The sequence below is a fragment of the Heterocephalus glaber genome, unplaced genomic scaffold (assembly GCF_053883595.1).
Source record: "Heterocephalus glaber isolate CG9 unplaced genomic scaffold, H.glaber_assembly_v1.0 deba00001497, whole genome shotgun sequence".
NCBI lineage: Eukaryota > Metazoa > Chordata > Mammalia > Rodentia > Bathyergidae > Heterocephalus > Heterocephalus glaber.
Window position 1 is genome coordinate 16,327,033 of NW_028258320.1, and position 18,445 is coordinate 16,345,477.

Genomic DNA, 18,445 nt, shown 5'->3' on the forward strand with positions numbered 1-18,445 from the left:
GAAACTGAGGCTTGCAGAGAAACAGAGCTGGACTGGGGTCATTCTGTGAGCCAAAGGCCTCCATCTTCCGACCCAGGTTTGCAGGTCTTGTTACATTGGGAGCCTGCAGGGGTTTTCCGTCCTAATCTGGCTCCTCCTCTGGGTGGCCAGGAAGTGTGGTGCCCCTGCCGCACAAGCAGAGGAAGCCCTAGATCGGGGTTCAGCTTGGAAGGTGGCTAATTGGGCTCAGATTCACATCTCTGTCATATGAGATGTCACCATCCTCTAGTGGCCTCCTGTCTTCTCCAAGCTCTCAGGTGGGGCTGTGTGGTTTTGTTAGGAGAGGATTTTGGTGTCCTCAAGTCAAGGATTTAGCCCTCAGCCCTGTCTCTTCCACAGCTGTCTTCTTGGAATCTCAGTGATTGCCTTCCTCTACTAAAGCAGGTGCCACATACTGACCTCCCCAGGTGACTGTGAGAACTCAATGAGATCACACATGTCAGGTGCTTAGCTTGGTGCCAGACACTTAACACCAGTACTTATGATTAGCTGAGGGCTTGTTCTGGGTCGGCACTGTGATGAGCACTTCACATGTACAGTCATACTTTGCTCCTCAATTGCTTTCAAACGTGTCGAAAAAGACATATGGATGTGAAAACTTTGTCCCAGTACTCGTGTGTTTGCTACTTGACCTAGAACTTGTCGCTGACCATTGCCTTGTCACTCACTACCCTTTCCAGCTGCAGCAGTTTGTTTGGTACTTGTCTTTTTGGTACTCGTCAAGGTTCCGAGAACCAAGCAACCATGAGAGAACCATCAACATCACCATTTTCCAGAAAAGGAAACTGAGGCTCACAGAGGTTATCTGGAAGGGACTATCCATAGCTCCTTCCCTTTTCAAATCAATAGAAACCATGATTTTTAGGTGGATATGATGCTGCCTGGCTAAAACACTGCATTTCTCAGTTTTCTTTATGGCTAAGCATGGCCACATGACTAGATTCTGGCTGGTGAGATGAAGGTAGAAGTGTGCAAGACATTTCCAGGCAGTCTGTTTAAAAGGGTGGGGATGCACTCTCTTACACTTCCTCCGCCCTATATCTTGAAATATACATGTGATGGCTGGGGTTCTAGCAACACTTGTACCATGGAGATAAATGCCACATGGTGGAGAAGAGGCCTGCAGGAGCCATTCATGGTTCTTTACCTCTACACTACTTTTATATGGGCAGAAAATACACTTCAGTCTGTTTAAGCAACTGTTTGGGGGCCTCTGTGGCTGGCAGCTGTACTGGTCATTGCTGATATCCGTGACCCAAATGGCTGAGTCAGGCACCCGGGGTCTTTACCGCTGTGCCCCCTGTAGTGAACACTTGAGAATATGAGTTGCTATCAGCCCTACTTCCACCACAGTCATCCCTGTCCCTGTCAGATGGCGAGGCCCAGAAGGCTCCCTCTAGAGATGTCCAAACAGGCCAGGCCCCATTAGATGCTCATGAAATGAACACAGTAGGTCACAAGGAGCATTTTTTTTTAACAGAAGGAAATCGAATAGAAAAAAAGGGAAGATACTAAAGTGCGGCATGCTGGAAGGAAGTACTGTTTTGTCCTGGGTATATATGTGAGTGAGCCCTGGGGGTCGCGTGTGTGTGGGCATGTGTGTGTGTCCTGGGCATCAAGAAGTTCAATGTAGCTTTTACCATGGACCTTTGGATGTTTACAAAAGAGCCAACAGGCATAAGGGACTTTGAGTGGCTCCAGCAGTGAGCTGGCAGGCACCACAGCCGCCACCCCTGGCACAGGGTCTGTACGGTCTCCAGGCCCATCCTGACTTGCCCTGAACTGCCATGGGCCCCTCTATGCAGCTTCTTTGCCTTTCTTCCAAGTGCTCCCTGGAAAACTTGGCAAGGCCCTGGTGGCCGTTCCTCGCCCATCACTCCCCATCACCAAGCCTGAGCTGAAGACCTTCCTGGTGCCTGGCACAGGTGCACACCATTCAGGCCTCTGGTCTGCAGCATTTGTGAGCTCACTCTGGCCCTGGCCACTCATGCAGTGTCCCACTGTCCCCTTGCACAGGGGTCCATTTTCTGTGCTCTGGTGCCCCTGCACAATTGCCTGAGCAGGACCGATCAGCAGCTGATCTACGGAAGGGTGATTTCCGACAGGCTCAGAATGCAGGAGAACCAGCGCTCAGCACAGGAGGAGACTGGCTGGGGGTGCGTGGTCACATGTCGTTAGCTTGGGACCTGGGGGAGCGCCCAGCACAATTCCTTCATTTTCCAGATGAGGATGCCAAGGGCCTTGCAGCTGCCCTGCTCAAGGTCACCCTGTGAGTGAGCAGCTGTCCTGAAAACCACTCTGGCCAGACTCTGGGGACTGCTGATTCCAACAGGAGGCTGCAGCCAGCGTGGTGAGTGGCAGCAGAGGGGGTGCCAGGAGCTCCAAGTCAGACAGACTCCATTTGAATCACTGAGTAGCTGGCAGACCTTGGGTGGGCACTAAGCTTCTCAGACCGCAGATTCTGTACAATGGATGCAGGTAAGGTGCCTGGGGTTAATGAAGCATCCCACGCCTGCTCTTGAGGCCCAAGATCTTAACAAGTGTTCTCTTGCTTGGGAAAAGGGGCAAAGGCCGGGCAAATGGCTTCCCCTCAGGTGCCAGTAACAGAGGCTGCCAGTGCTTCAAAGCTGGACATGGCTCTGAGGCCTTAGATCAATTTGCAAAACATCAGTGAGCTGAACAGCCAATTCCCTGAGAACTGTCAGACCTTACACAAGGTCCAGGACAATCCACTTCGGGGGCAGAGGTGTGTGGGGGGTGCCCCTCTTGACTCAGGTGTGGAGCCCACAGGCAGCCCCCGCCCCACCCAACCGTGGGGGTGGGAAGAACTCTCTCCTAAGCACCTGTCCCACCTTTCCTCCCATCCCATTTTGGCTTTACAGATTGATATTCAGATTAAGGAGATAAACACAGGCCAGGCGAGGAGCACTGAGGCCTGACCAGCAGAGGAACTCCAGCCTGTCAATCACTGTCAGGTGCAGGCTCCCTGGCTACTGCACCTGCCCCCTCAGGTGGCCCTGGACTCAAAGAATCAGGAGTTGATCAAAGGGCCCAGAAGGACAGCCTCAAGTACCCCGAAAATCAGGAGGCTGTGTCTACTAAAGCCTTCCAGGTCAACTTGGACAGGTCTGGGGACCTAGGGTTGCCTCTCTCAGTTTCTCCCTCTCTCTCTCTCTCTCTCTCTCTCTCTCACTCTCTCCCCCCCCCCACCTCCCTCCACTTCTCCCCTCCCCAGGTTGCAGATAAAGAATTCAATTTTCTTTTAAACGGTGGGGAAATTGGAAGAGATTTTGTTCTGTTTAAGCACAGCTGGAGTCTCAGGTCTCAAGGGGTTTGAGAACAATGAGATCAATTAAGATGCCAATGGTGAGGGGTGTCAGGAGGGGGTGGGAGGGCCGGTGGGGGTGGGGGCTCCTGGGAAAGGGAGGATCAGAGGAGGCCAGGCCTATGGGGAAGCTTGGCTCCCTGGTTTGTTAGGTGGAGACTCAGGGGTGTCTTCTCTACACTGACCGTTGTCCTCTGCATTTTGCTTGTGTCCAGATGGGGCCAATGGCTCTCAAACTCACTCATAATTCACACTGGCAATTTCTGTCACCAGCTTTATAGGACGGTAGAGTCAAGTTGAACCAACGCTCTCAGAAGCAGAGAGAGGCACTGTTGTAGAAGTCACCCAGAGGCGCTGGTACCGCTTTGGGGAGCACTTGCTCTCTGCGGGCCTCGGACCATGACCCTGACACACACCACTCCCTATCGCTACCGAGGCAGGAATTGGGCTCCTGTTTTTATAGAGGAGGAAAGGAAACCCAGGCAGTTAGCCTGCCCCAGCCACCGTGCTGGGAGGAAGCTGGAGAGGACCCCAGGCCAAGGCCACCTGGAATTTGCAGATGTGCAGGACCCACCTGGCCAGTCAGGTAGACTCAAAGATGGATGCGCTTGGGCGGCCTGTGGAGAACAGAGGAGCCGGTGCCCAGGCTAAGCTCAGCCCCCACTGTGGGCACGGGGAGGGATCTGGCCACTTCCCCCTCTCCACCTGCCTGGTAAGGGTGGCAGCTCCCACCAGAGTCTCTCAGCTTCCCCTCTGCCTACTCCCCATGGGGTAGCCGCTCCTCTGAGGGGGTCCAGCCAGTCCCAGCCGAAGGTCTCACCCCTCCTGACCTCTGCGTGTCCACCCTCTCCCTGCCAGGATCCTGGCTCACAGCCAGACACTTGCAGCTCCCTCACCTGGATGGCTCTTTCCTGCATTTGCTTTTTGTGAGACAGGGTCTTGATATGTAGTTCAGGCTGGCCTTGAATTCACTTTGATCCTCCTGCCTCAGCCTCTTGGGTGCTAGGATTACAGGCGTGCGCCACCACATCCAGCTTTCTTTCCTGAATTTTCAGTCCAAGTTCTCAGCCTGGACCTCTCTCTCTTCCATCTGGGCTCTCTTTCATGCCACCTTCTGTGGGAGACCTGCTCACCCTGACCACTTGATCTAATGCTGAAATCGCCCTGCCCTGGCACCCCAACCCTGCCCAGCCTCAGTTTCCCCCAGCACTTATTCCCATGTAACATGCTCTGACTTTGTTTCTTGTGTGTTTCGTGCTTCTAGCATGGACAGGGACACCTGTCTGTCGTGTCCACCAGGGTCATCCCAAGCCCTTGACAGACACTCACGGAATGGAGTTGCAGCTGGCAGGTAGGTCCCTTGGCCCTGCAGAACACCCAGGGTAGGGATAGCACACAGCCCAGGACACACATGCTCGGAGAGGGCTGTTGCCTGACCGATTTCAGCCTTGGCCTTGGATCACAGCCCCTGATTAGGACAAGGAGGCCCACAGGATCCTGGAGTAGGGTGTCCATGACACCTCCATCACTCAGGCCTTAGTTCCTGGGAGGGGCTCTGCAGCCCTGAATCCCTGCCTGGACTGGGAGGAGGATTCTAAGGCCAGCAATCCACCCTCTCCATGGCCTGAGCAAGAGGCGGAGGCCCAGAGAGGGCACAAGATGAGCACAGGGTCACCCAGAAAGTCCTGGCTCACCAGTCTTCCCATGTGCTCGTCCCCAGAGGGGTGACCTGGAGTATAATTTATCTTCTCTGTGCCTCAGTTTCCCCAGGAAGCCACTGCTCACCCCCTTCTCCTGTCACATCCCTCCAGAAAGCTGCCTTAGATGCTTGTGACCACAGCAGTCAAACCTACTCTGTGCTGCACACCCAGGGTGGGGACACCTAGATAGTCAGCCTGCAGGGAAAGGTGTTCAGTGGGTTGGCGGAGGACATGGTCACCATCTGGGCTGGCCCTGTAGGGTGGCAGAGCTTGGATGGGGTCAGAGAGGAGGAAGGGTGAGGTGGGTGATGTGGGGTGAGCGGACACTCGGTGAGAAAAGGGCGAGGGTATGCAGGGAAGACGGATGGTCTGGGGGGCTGGGGAGTGAGGGTTGAGGGGTGTGTGGGTGAAAGCAGCTCAGAGCCCGGCTGTGGAGGCCTTGAATGCTAGTGCAGGCCCAGAGGCTGACCTCTGCCTGCCAGGCAGTGCGTAGGGACAGCAAGGACTTCTGTCTCCTTGCTCACTCCTCCTTCCCATGCGCTTAGAGCTCTCTGTGCCAGGCAGAAAAGGCGATTTGAAGAGTATCCTCCCCCTGTCTTTTTCCTTGTTTGTGTCACATCCTAGAGGAGATGGAAACTTCTGTCTCATGGTGCTGTGATCCCACGTGATCCCCCGTAAGGAGCTGGGGTGACCTGCTGCTTCTCAGACCTCTTACTTCCTCAACACTCTTCCCTTTGGGGTGGGGGTGGCCTGTGTCCCTTCCCCTTGGATGTGGCCTTGCCTTGGTGGCTCATAACTATGAGAGCTCAGCATGAATGATGCGGGTGACTTGGAGGCCAGGTCAGAAAAGGCCATGAAGCTTCAGCTTCTGCCTGGTTCTCTTGGGGCCCGTTCTGGGGTGCTCTCGCTCAGAACTCCATGCTAAAAGAAGGCCCAGCCACATGGAGAGACCACACAGAGCTGCTCAGGGCACAGCTCAGCTGAGCCTGTCCTTGGCAGGACCTGTGCAGGCACCTGGCCGTGCTGGTCCACCCTTCTGCTGGAGGAGTCACCCAGACCTGGGGGAGCAGAGAAGCTGCACCCCGGGACCTCCCCTAGTCCTTACCCGCCAAATCCTCGAGTGTGGCAAAAGGGCCGTGGCCCACACTTCGCTCAGAACAGGCACAAAGAAAGTGTTTGCTGTTGGTGGATGAGGAATGGGTGAAACCACAGACAGCCACTGAGTTTCCCCAAGCAGAGAATTAATTATAGAACTCCTGCAGCTGAGGCATGCTACGTGCTCTGCAGGGCCCTGTGCAGCACAAACACATGGGGCTTCTGCTCAAAAAGCACTCAGAATTTCAGACGATAACTGTAGAACATGGAACCCAGTGCAGGGTCCTTCTGACTCCAGATCCCTGACAACTGCACAGGTGTCACACTGGGGAATGTCTCTTGTCTGCCTTTCTCTGGAGTCTTGGTTCTCTCCTGCCATCTTTTCCTTGGAGTGAGGGTTGAGGACTCAGTTCAGGCTGGCCTTGAACTCTCTCTGTAGCCCAGGATGACCCCAAACTTGTGGCGATGTTCCTGTCTCAGCCTCCTGAGTGCTGAGATTACAGGTGAGCACCACCTCACCTGGCTTTTCTCCTGCCATTTTATGGGACCTTCCTCTGTGTTCTGCTCCTTGAGGCCAGAGCCTCTGTGCTGGACTCCCAGGGCCAGGCACAGAGAATTCAGCAAGGGTGCCAAGCAAGAGGACCCAGAGTCTGGCAAGTCGGAGCCAAAGCAGGGAATCTAGGAACCAAGAGACCTAGGTTTAAGAGGCAACCCTCTGAATCTGCTTGCAGCCCTGGAGAAGATGGAGCAAAGCTCCATGTGGGTAAGAGTAACGATACTCCCTGTCACAGCTGTCACTTACCCATGGCCTTCTAGGGCACCAAGAGCTTTAAACCCACTCCACAATCACGGGACAAGTATTATTATTGCAACTGCAGACTTGGGGTCAGGACACAGTGAAGCAACCACTCAGGGTCGCAGAGACAGCAAGCGGCAGGCCAGGGTTCGAGCCGGGGTCTGGTTTGGAACCCTTGCTCCCTGTTGGGGCTGATGCAGCCCAGAGGTCTCCACCACGTCTCAGGGCAACATGTCCTTCTGCTAGGAGCCAGAGGGACAGGGAGGAGCAGGGTTGAGTCCTAGGATGCAGCCCCTCAGACCCAGCTGGAGCTAGCCTTCCCACGTCACCTGGCCCTGTCCAAGTTCCACTGCTTGGGTTCAATGGTGTGGGTTGGGCAGGGGTGCCAGGCAGTCCCAGAGCTGGGAGCCAGGCCCTGCAGCAACAGCCTTACAGCCAGCCTTTCCCTTTGGCCACTGGCCGGAGAGGGGCCAGGGAGGGGCTGGGTTGGGCAGGAGGGAAGCCAGGTGGCCTCAGGAGGGGATGATGGAGACCCTGGGACTCTTCCCCACATTTCCAGATGGCAGTGGAGAGGGAGGGTCAGGGCAGGTGGGGGCTCTGGAGGCCAGCAGTGGGAGGGGACCGCTCATGGCAGGAGGAAACTGAACAGGAAGAGGACCTCCCCTCCCCTCCTGGCACAGCAAACCGGAATGATGGCCTAATGGAGACAGGAGGCCCTGAAAGAGGTGGCCCCTGGCCCAGTCACCTGCCTGGGGCCCCAGAGGCTCAGTGACTTGTGCAGGTCATAGGCCACCCAGGGCAGGGCCAGGAGGGTGGTGTCCTCGCCTGGGGCCGGTGGTCCAGGAGGCTCATTCAAGAGGCTCAGAGTGACAAGCTGCCACTTCCCGAGTGTGCTCCAGGCTGGGCTCTGTGCTGAGTGTCTCCATGAGCCACTTCAACTGTCACAATCTCCCCTTGGTTACAGAGGAGAAGACTGAGGCCCGGGGACTTGTCAAGGGCCTAGCATGGCTGACCTGGGCTGGTCCACGACAGGGTGGAAGACAGCCAGACAAGACCCTTGAGGCCAATGATAGTAAAAGCTGTTCATCATATCTGTAAGCCTTAATTTAACTACCTGCATCCATGTCACCCCATCCAGTGTTCCAACAACCCAGGGACACGGGGCAGGCACTACTTTTTCATTTGGTAGGAAGGAAGATAAGTCCCACAGAAGGTGTGATCAGCCCACAGTAAAACTGGATTCTGAAGCTGGGCTCAGAGACATACACCTGTAATCCCAGTACTCTGGGAGGCTAAGGCAGGAAAGTCACAAATTCAAGCCCAGCAACTTAATGACTTAGTGAGACCTTGCCTCAAAATTAAAAAAAAAAAAAGGGCTGAGGATGTAGCTCAGTGCAAAAAGTCCTGGGTTCAATCCCCAGTACCACAAAAGAAAAAAACAAAAGTGGATTCCAAGTCTTCTTAGATGAGTCTGACTCAGGCTTGGACTTTCAGCCTCCAAAACCCTGAGCTAAATAAAACTCTCTCCTTCATACCTTGTCTCAGAGATGTCATTATGGTACTGGAAACCAGGCTAGCACACCCCCGTGCACACCCCGTCCACCCATCTCTGCGGCAGCCACCCCAGAGGCCGGACTCCTCCTGCCACTGCTTCCTCCCAGCTCTGGCCCCAGAGAGGCAGAAATTCACTTGGTGGTGCCAGAGGGTCCAGAATGTCACCAGGACACAGCGACCAGAGCAACCATGTGGCTTGTACCCCTGGGATCTACAGAGGATCCTCTGTGGCCAGCACTGAGCCTCACGAGGGCAGCCTGCTGGGCAATGGTCAGGAGTCTGTGTGCAAAACAAGGAACCCATTTCCTAGCCCCAGGACTGAGCAAGTCACTTAACGCCCCCCAGCCTCAATTTCCTCATCTGCATGTGAAGACGACAGCACCTTCTTAACAGGTTAGAAATGATGTGGATAAAGTGTACAGCACATCAAGGACTCGGCGATGGCAGTGATCGCAGCACTGCGGTGGCAGTGGCAGCAGTAAACATCACAGGCCCAAGCCTGAGTGCCCTGGACACAAAGCCTGGGTACAAGCACACTTCTATCCATCTTCCTTGTGGTACAGGTAGGTGCCAAGGAGGGAAGCAGTTCTTGTGACCCATGATGTCAACTGGGAGCAGAACTGGGCTTCAGGTCAAGCCTTCGGACTTGAGCTCCCACTCTCTCCTTCCTGCCAGTGGAAATTCTTCCTGCTATAACCGGGACCGGGCAGATTCACAGAGCAGGGAGGTAAGAGGTCTGGCTCCTCCACCCTAGGTGGGATCCCCAGGCTGGTGCTGACATCCAGCTTCCCCTTGCCACAATTTCCCACTGCCACACACCTCCCCTGCACAGGTGACCAGGCAGAAGCAGGGCCATGTGTGTGGGGGCTGGGGAGTCCCCTCAAAGCAGGTTCTGCTCTAACCTTTGGTACAAATTAAAACATCTTGCTTCTCTTTATGATTTTTTTCCCAACACAACTGCCCATGAAACATTTTAATAACATCCCAGAAAAGGTCAGGGAGAAAGAATTTCACAGTCCCCGAGCAGGCAGCTATAACTTCAGCCCCTCTGCGGCAATAGGGGTGGAGAAATGGGGCTGACCTGGGTCTAAGCAAAGAATGGATGGGCCAGGGACAGAGCAGGGTGTGGCCAGGAAACCTGCCCCCTGCCAGGGCTCAGGCAGCACCCTGGGGAGCCTGGAAGCCAGAGCTGATCACTGGCGTGATTGACTCCTCACAAACCTGGGGCTGTGGCCTGAGAAGGAGGCAGGCCAGGCATGGCTGCAGGAAGTGGGTGTCACAGGGTGGCTTGGTCTGGCAGCTCTGCTGAGCCCTCAGCAGTCCAGAACAGGCAAAGCTCACCTGCTCACACGAAGGGAAACTTGCATGGAGCAAGTGGGACTAAGACATGCCAGGCATGTCCCCAGCAGGCCCAGGTCCTGCTCCAGCTCTGACAAAGCCTAGGGCGAGGGGCTTGGCTCACACCTTCCATGCCTTGCTACCCGGGCTGCTGGATCAGGCCCTTGCACCTGTCTGTGGCCACAGTGTTGAGGGGTACCAGTAAGAACCCCAAGACAGGCTCCCCAACACCCAAGCCTGGAGCCCACATCAGATTCTTTACCACATGGTCCCTGACCTTTGGGGAGGGGGCCTCTGTGCCCGGCCAGGCCCCTCAAGTACAGGCTGCTTAGGTGTCATTCCCCTACATTTGGGGGTTCAAGGGAAGCTGGAGCTGCTGGCCAGTGCTCTCAGGTGGCCCTGACAGGGTGCAGGTGGCTGGGGGGCCTTGGGGGGCGGGTGATGTATTGCTGGAGCACACTGCAGAAGTTGGGAGCCACTGGTGCGGGACGCAGGCAGAGGGAGAACAGCAGCAGCAGACTTGCTGTTATGTCTGACGGCCTGACTAGCTAAACATCTGTTTGAAATATTAATAACTGTCAGATGGGAAGGGCCTGGGGGCTCTGCACAGCTCCATACCATCTGTCTGCAGAGTAAACACACTTTGGAGTGGGGAGCCTGGTATGGTAGGAAATGGCAGCAAGGACTCTGGACCGGGGTGGGGGGCACAGTGAGTTCAACTCTTTAACATATATTGAGGACTTACTATGGGCACTGCCTTGAGCTGTGCAGCAACATCTACCACTTTGATCTGCTCGGCATACAATCCAATTTTATAATAGGCGCCTCCCCATTTTTGGCCCACACAATTTGCACAAGGCTCACCCCAACCCTTGCCTATCTCTGGCACAGCGGAATCCCTGGCATTGGTTCCAAGATGGCCCAACGAGCTGAGAATCAATTTTGAGACTTTGGCTGGAACTACTGCAAAAGATTTGTTTTCCCTCGCTAAGGTTGATAAACCAGTAAGAAGCAAGCCTGGAGGTACTGGTGCCCCCTCAGCCAATACAGAGACAGAGCTGAGTGCTGAAGACAGACTCCTGCTCAACTCAACACCTGGATGCAGCCATGCCTGAAATCACTTATGTCTTCAAGTTACATCAGCCAATCTTTTTTTTTTTTTTTTCTTGAAGCACTTAATGTTTTTTTTTGTCTTTTGCAACCTAGGGAGAGTACTGACTGATACAATTGGATGCTGGGAGGGGCCCCTTGTCAAAGGACAAGTCCTTGCAAGGGTAGTGGGGGTTGCCCAGGAACCTCCAAGGAGCCCCCTCCTCCCCGGTGCCTGTGCTCAGGTAGAGAGGGTCATGATCCTCAGAGATGGCCGGAACCTGTCCCACCCACTGGGCGCCCAGGATCAGTCCCTCTCAGGGAAAAGCAGAATGCCAAAGCATCCTGCCCCTCAGCCTGGCCTTTTCCATGTCACAACCCTGGCCAAGCGAGGCCATCCTGGAGAATCCAGACTCCAACACATCTGCACACAGCCTCCCAACCGCCCAGAGTCACCCCGGCCACCGCCCATGGTCTGCCCAAGGACCCGTGGCCCTGCAGGGTGGCAGGGACTCACCAGAACTGTCAGCACAGAGGTCCCCACGGTGACATTCTCGTACAGGCTGACATTGTAGAGCGGCTGGCTGAAGATGGGCCGGTTGTCATTCTCATTGATGAGGGTGATCTTCACCTTGGCATAGCCCACATGGTCGGGCACACTCTCGTTGGCAAAGAGCTGGGGGACCAGGGTAGGGACTGGGTCAGCTCCCACCTGCTCATGAGCCTTTGTCCCCATGAGTCCTCCTTGTCCCTGCCCATCCCAGCTGTGGCTGCCGTGAATCCCATCCCTGGCCACTGGTTTTGCTCTGGGGGGAGGAGTGATAGGGCAAGGCTGGCAGAAGGGAGCTGGGGCTGCCATAGGGCCTGGTGACATTCTGCTCAACATCGTTGTTCTCCTTGCAAAGGGGAGGCTCAGCCCAAACCCTGCTTCTCTGTGAGCTTCTCTGGGTCAGATCCACAGGGAAGATGGGGAAAGCCCAGAGGGAGGATCTATGGAGATGATGTTACGCTCCTCCCTGCCTCCCTCAAATCCCCACCTGGCCCAAGGTGATGGCAGAGGGGGCTTACATCAAAGTCATAGCGGTCCACAGTCTCGTAGTCCAGTGGGATGGCCACCCGGATGCGGATGTCTGCTTTCCCTTGGACGGAAGTGGGTGAGATGATGAAGTGGTGGGAGTTGTTCCCTACCAGGTACACCTCAAACATGCTGTTCAGGCCCTGCGTCGAGAGTGGAGACAGTGGTCAGAGAGGCTCTGGGTGAGGTGCAGAGGGAGGGGAGGGGAGGCAGTGGGGCACTGCCTGGGTGGTGGTGGAGGCGGCACAGGCTGAGAGGGCCTGCCCACCCTGCCTCGGAGGTCCCTTCCTCCCACTCCTGGGTGATGCCAGCCTACTGCCAGCTCCACCTCCTGCCATGTCGGGGCTGGGGAAGTCTCCCCTGGCTCTTTCCACCTTCATCACCCTGTTGGATGCCCACAGTGTGCCCTCTGTGGTTTGGCTCATTCATGTCTCTGGCTTGCTTTTTCTGCCGCAGGAACCCCCACCAGGGAGAGGAGAAACTGCCAGCACAAGGCCCAGGAGGAAGATGGAAGAAAGGTGAGGGGAGAGGTCAGAAAGGAGATGGATGGGGAAGAGAAGTAATCAAGTGGCCATGAAGGGCTGGGACAGGAAGGACACCAGACAAGCAGCACATGGCTGCTCCCCCTGGGACATGTCAGTGGGGGGACACTGGTTTGCTCACATGTGACATGAGAATAAATGAAGAGACAGTGGCTCAGTGTACCCCCTGGAGTCCCCTCCAACCTGGGTGGGGGCAGGGTGGGAAACCAGTCAGGAGCCTCCTCCTGGCCCTGGGTGCTGGTGCCCAGAGGTCACTGATTTGGGGACTTGCTGGCAGGGGCTGTGTCCTCTTGTTCCTCCTGTGTAGCCCACCCTGCCCAGCACCCAGCCAGTGTGCACACAGCCCCCTTCTATGGAACTTGTGGCCGGCGGAGGAAGTGTGGCCTCTTCTTGGCTGTCCGAGGCGCTGAGGGGCTCTCTTCTGGAAGCTGCACCTGGGCAGCCAGGGAGCTCAGCCTGGAAGCCCTTATGTGTGAGGCTGGCCCCATCCCAGGAGCTCAGCCAAGAGGATCACAAGGTCCCTAGGCCCCTGGGGTAGCCTCACAGGGCTCAGGACCTCTGTGGGCCGAGTGCACAACGCTATTTATCTACCAGTCTCCTGCGTTTTTCCATTTCACCAAACTGGCAAAGCAGGGCACTTACTGCCATCCCACTGTGCTCAGACCTGGGCACCCCACACTCGGCCCTGGCACAGAGGGCTCACGGCAGGTGGAAGGTGAGTTCTGTTAGGCCTCTCCTGAGGATCCAGGGATCCAGGCAGGTAGTAAGGCTCCTGAGCCCCAGCCCAGAACAGCAGTGGAGGTCTGGAGGGGACATTCATCTGGGCCTGCATTCATCGGGCTGCAGAATTTTCTATTCCCTCTGGTGTGGAACCCATCCCGGCAGACAGAGGGGACCAATTAAATGCCCGAAGGGGCACTAATAGCCGAAGTCAGTAGTGTGTGACAGCTCTGAAAGGTGACACCGCCTCGCCCTCCCTGCTCCTTGGCCCCTGGACCACAGGACCTGGAAGCCCCCGAGGGTGGGGGTGGCCGTGCCGTGCCCTCCCCACAGTGCCCACCCCACCCCAGCCCTGCCTTGCCCCTCTGAGGCTCACTTACCAAGTTCTGCCAGTGGGAGTCGCCAGGCAGAGAGTATGGAGACAGAGAGGAGCCGGAGAGGAGGAGCCGGAGAGGAGGAGCCAAGAGGTAGGAGAGGAAGGAACCAGAGAAGACAGTGAGTCTGGGTGCAGGGTCAGGACATCGCCCTGTCCCAGGGAAGCAGCCCCGTCTGCTTCCAGGGCCACTGCTTTGGGGACCTAAGGAGGGGTGAGCTGGGCTGCGGAGGACAGGAGCGACAGGAAGGACCCAGGGAGGGGGCGGGGACGGGGTGGGGAGGAGTTTTCTCCCCACCTGGGCAGCCACAAGCATGGGCTGGGTGGTGACAGACCACATCCCTGTATCCTGCCCCCAGAAGCCTGGGGAACCCCTGCCGCAAGCAGCACCAAGGGTATTACAACTTTATTTTCCTATCATAGGAAACGTCTGAGATTCTGAGATTCCATAAGTGATAGCAGAGATGTGGGAAATCTTCCAATAGCTCAAAGGCGTAAAGGGCACATACCCGTCTCCCAGACTCAAAAGCCTCCCCTCAGGGGGCCACCACACCCCGTGCTCAGCCTCCTTTGGGGGAAGCTGTTCTATGTGATGTCTACCTATCTATACACAGAGATACAGATACCTCTTCTCTTTGACAGGCGCAGTGGCACCCTATACACATTGCTTTGGGACGGATATGTTCACTTAAAACTAAGCTTCAAAGGTGGCCACAGTAGTACACACCTGTAATCCCAGCACTCTGGGAGGCTGAGGCAGGAGGATTGCAAATTTGAGTCCAGCCTGTGAAACTCAGTGGTTTAGTAAGATTCTGGCTATTAAAAAAAGGGTTGGTTGCCAGGGATTTAGCTCAGCAGTTCCACTGCCTGCCTCGAAAGCACAAGGTCCCGAGTTCAATCCCCAGTACTGAAAAAAAAAGGGTTGGTGGGCCAGGGATGTAACTTAGTGATTCTGCCACCTGCCTCGCAAGCTCAAGGTCCCGAGTTTGATCCCCAGTACCAAAAAAAAAGGGTTTGGGATACAAAGGCCCTGGGTTTAATCCCCAATATCACAAAACAAAACAAAATTAAAACTATGTTTTGCTCTCTAACTATCCATATAGAAGCTGCTGCTGACAAGGACATCAGCAATACAGTACACATTTATTGAGCACCTACTGCCAGGCACAGTACCTGGTGCTGGGAAAAAGGATTTGCCTCGTGTCTCTCAATGGCTGCAGAGCGCCTCCATTACACCTTCAGTCCCCTCTGTGGTCATTCTGAAATATTTCGAGTCTTTGAGGCCACAGATTGTGCCTCATGGAGTGAAAATCCACCTCAGAGCCTGGCATAGAGTAGGTGCTGAGGCTCTAGCAGCTCTTCTTCATGTGTCACCTTGTGTGACCTTCTTCTCAAGTGTCATAGGGGATGGACATTCAGCTCAGAGAGGTTGAGTGAGTCTCCCAAGGAGGAACAGGGAGCTGGCAGCAGGATAGGGGAGAGGGGCGCAGGTCCAGCACGAGGGCTGCGCACGCTGCCTCCCAGGCCAGAGGAAGCAGAGCTCGGGACTGGGGTGAGTGTCCCCTCTCCAGGGAAAAGTGTGCTGGTGGGTGATTTCAGTCACCAGGGAACAGAGATGGTAACACTGGGGACTCCAGGGCCGAGTCTCATGAGAGGCAGCGGGGAGAAGGGCAGTGTTAGGAACATGAGAAGGTGCAGGTTTTTGTTTGTTTTTTTTTTCTTTCGGTACCAGGGATCGAACTCAGGACCTTGCACTTGTGAGGCAGGCAGAGGAACTACTGAGCTAAATCCCCGGCCCTGTTGTGTTTTTTGAGACAGGGTCTTGCTATGTAGCCCAGGCTGGCCTCGAACATTGGGTTGATCCTCCTGCTTCAACTTCCAAGTGCTGGAATCACAAGCATACACCACTTGCACCACAACCCCGGCTAGATGCTGGGTTTTGGATCAGCAGAGAAAGGCTTCCTGGTGGAGGAGGTGGCACTAAGTGCCCAGTTCTCAGAGTCCCTGGATGGCTTGTTAACCTGCAGACTGCTGCCCTCCCTCAGCTCTGCCCTGCTCTGCAGCAGTTGACTACACAGGTCTGGGCTGGGGCCTGAGAATGTGCATTTCTGACCCAAGTTTTGGGTGGTGCTGTTGGCAGCAGAGGCCAGCCTTTGAGAGCCACTGGCCCAAGCAAAGGCACAGGGTGGGGAATGAATAGTAATTTATTACTGCTTGCAAGGGAAGGAAGCTTGAAAAACTGCAGGGAGAGACCCAGGCAGGCAACACCCCGAGGACTTGGTCAGTTTCCATGAGCAGTGGGGACCCCTCTAAGTGCTAGAGTAGGGGCATACTGGGGACCACATGAACGTGCCCCTGGCAGCCTGGAGGCGGTAGAATTGCCAGTGTGACACAGAGGCCCCGGGCCATGGACTCAGAGTCTGTTGGGCACAGGACCCAGACAGCTGCATTTTCCCCAGGCTCCCCGGGGAGCTACATTGCAGAGCCAGGGAGGACATCAGTGGGGCCAGGGAGCACTGAGGCAACCACAGCGGTCCAGGAGAGGCCAGAAGGGGAGATGTGCAGAGTGATCAGGGGAGTTCTAAAATACCCTGCAACACTAGACCCAGGAAACCAGACTGCAGGGGGCTGGAACCAGGGCCTGAGATTCTGCCTCACTGTCCAGGGGGTTCATTCCAAAGCCCATGGGAGGGTGAGAGCCACAGGGCCACGCAGTCATTGTCTAAGTGGGCCCCTGGAACCCGCACCCAGGAACTGGTTAGAGACTCCTGTTCTGGGGCCATGCATTGGAAGCTTGGGGCGGGCCCAGCACTCTAGGGATTCCGGTGCCTGCTAGGGTGAGAGAGCCACTGGGACAGGGCAATGCCAGGAAAGAGACAAGTTTGAGACTGAAGGGCTTTGACCTCCTCCCTGTGGCTGAACAGAGAGCGGCACAGAAACATGTTGGGGAGGGGCAAGTGACACCTGGGAAGATGGTGTGAGCTCAGTGCGGCTGCAGAGTAAGGGACCTGGCTGGACAGGGCACCCAGAGGGGACAAGCCTGTGGGTGAGCTCCTGGCCCCTGCAGGACAGCTCTGTGGGTCTCAGTGAACTGGAAGTGTGCCTAGGCATGACACTAGTTGTCAGGACCATGTGTGCTGCAGTCCTGAGAGTCCCCAGGGTCACCAGTGCTCAGCCTGTCCTGCCCAGAATGTACCCAGGGGGCTGTTTCTGCCTAGACCTGGTTGTGACTGTCAGCCCTGGGGATGGGAGCATGTATGAGGGAGACATGCAAACCCCCATGACTGCAGCCAGAGATGGGAGCCTTTTACAACACAGCTTCTGCTTGCCAACGCCCAGCCGTGTGCCAGAACCTCTACCAGTCTTCTCCAGGGTCCAGTGGCATCAGCATCTGTCCACTCCTTTTGCAGGGAAGGAAACCGAGGCTGGAGAGGGTAACTAACTGTTCATGCCATACAGCTGCAGAGAAAGCATTCGAACTGGGGTACATCCTGCCTCCGGGGGAGTCCTAGCTCTAACCACACAACTCTGCTCTGAGCTGGCAGAGGAGCGGCCTACTGTCCCCTGCCAGGCCAAGGTCAGGGAGTGAAGGCCCGGCTGGGGCCCACCAGGCCTCCTCCATGCCATTGTCCAACTGGGGGCTGCCTCCGTAGAGCGGGAGGTGTGGAGAAGGAGGCCGAAGATGCACTTGGAGTTGTGGAGGGGCGATTTTGTTGGAAAGGGAGATAAAGAGGACATCAAAAGGAGCCCCAGTGAGTGTGGAGAGAGGCCTGGTGGATTAAATTCTGCTCCAGCTGGGAGAGGCGATGAGAGACTGATTGGCGCCCGAGCTGCAGTGGGCTGGGAGCCGCTGGCTGCCTGCAGGGAGGCCTGGCGACTGCACTTGGATCTATTTATTTACAGGGAGGAGGGCGCATGTGGGAAACCACTCCTGGCTCCTCGCAGTCCCATCCCAATTGCCCCTGGTGACTGCAGCCTTCCAGCCCCCCATGGAGGGCAGCGCCTTATCAGCTGGCTGCCAGAAGAGGCTGCTTCCTGGCTCCCCTAACCTGCCTGCTGCTCCCGCTCCTGGAGGTGAAGGTGGAGGGCGGTCCAAGAGGGGCCACCCTGCCCAGAAGGGACCCTCCCTGCCTTCCCTGTTGGTCCCCTGGCTCAGGGTTGGGATTTCAGCTCTGGATGGAGTTTATCATGCTGGGAGGGGGGATTCTATAGACCTCAGAGGAAGGCCGATGACCCCACCTAAACACAGCACCAGCACCTTTCATGGTTCTGGGAGTGGATCAGGCCTGGGCCCTGCTGTGGTTGGGCGGCGCTGGGCTCTGGGCCCCTGTGATGTCCTGGAGCCCCAGAGGGAGGAGGCCTGACCCACAGCACTTGGGGTCCCTCACTGGGTGCAAGGCCTCCTCCATCCCTCCGGCTGCCCTGACTCTGAGGCTCGGCTAGCCCTGCTCCCTCTCCTGGCACTCAGGGTGGTGACTGGGTCAGGGATCCAGTGTGTGATGCAGGGCAGGGAGCAGGATTCAAAGCTGGGGCACAAGCTGAGTCCCTTCCCAGATGTGTGATCTTGGGCAACTCACTTCTAGTCCCAGAGCCTCAGTTTCCCCATCTGTGAGGTGGGAGAGAAAAGCATCACACAGGATGAAATAGAGCAGGACCGTCTCTGTCCCAGCACATTCTGTCAACACGGGCATTAGGTTTTCATGCCTCAGACAGGAGATTCCCAGAGGCAGGGACTTGTGTGTTCTCTCCTTTGCACCTCAAATGCCAGGGGACCTTCCTCTCACCCTCGGAATTACAAT

The 18,445-nt window shown here is 56.1% G+C and overlaps 1 protein-coding gene across 8 annotated transcripts in view; it reads right to left on the bottom strand.

The window, feature by feature from the left end:
- The window catches only part of Cdh23 (cadherin related 23), a 369,425-nt gene that overhangs the window by 142,126 nt on the left and 208,854 nt on the right, over positions 1-18,445 (bottom strand). For all 8 annotated transcript variants that reach the window (XR_015440528.1, XR_015440529.1, XM_087185444.1 and 5 more), the window contains exons 12-13: positions 12,005-12,154; positions 11,454-11,612 (exon numbers count right to left, since the gene is read on the bottom strand). Coding sequence is in view for 6 of the 8 variants with exons in the window: in XM_087185444.1 (XP_087041570.1) it covers positions 11,454-11,612; positions 12,005-12,154 (309 nt within the window). In the remaining 2 variants the exon portion in view is untranslated. The remainder of the gene's footprint in view (positions 1-11,453; positions 11,613-12,004; positions 12,155-18,445) is intronic.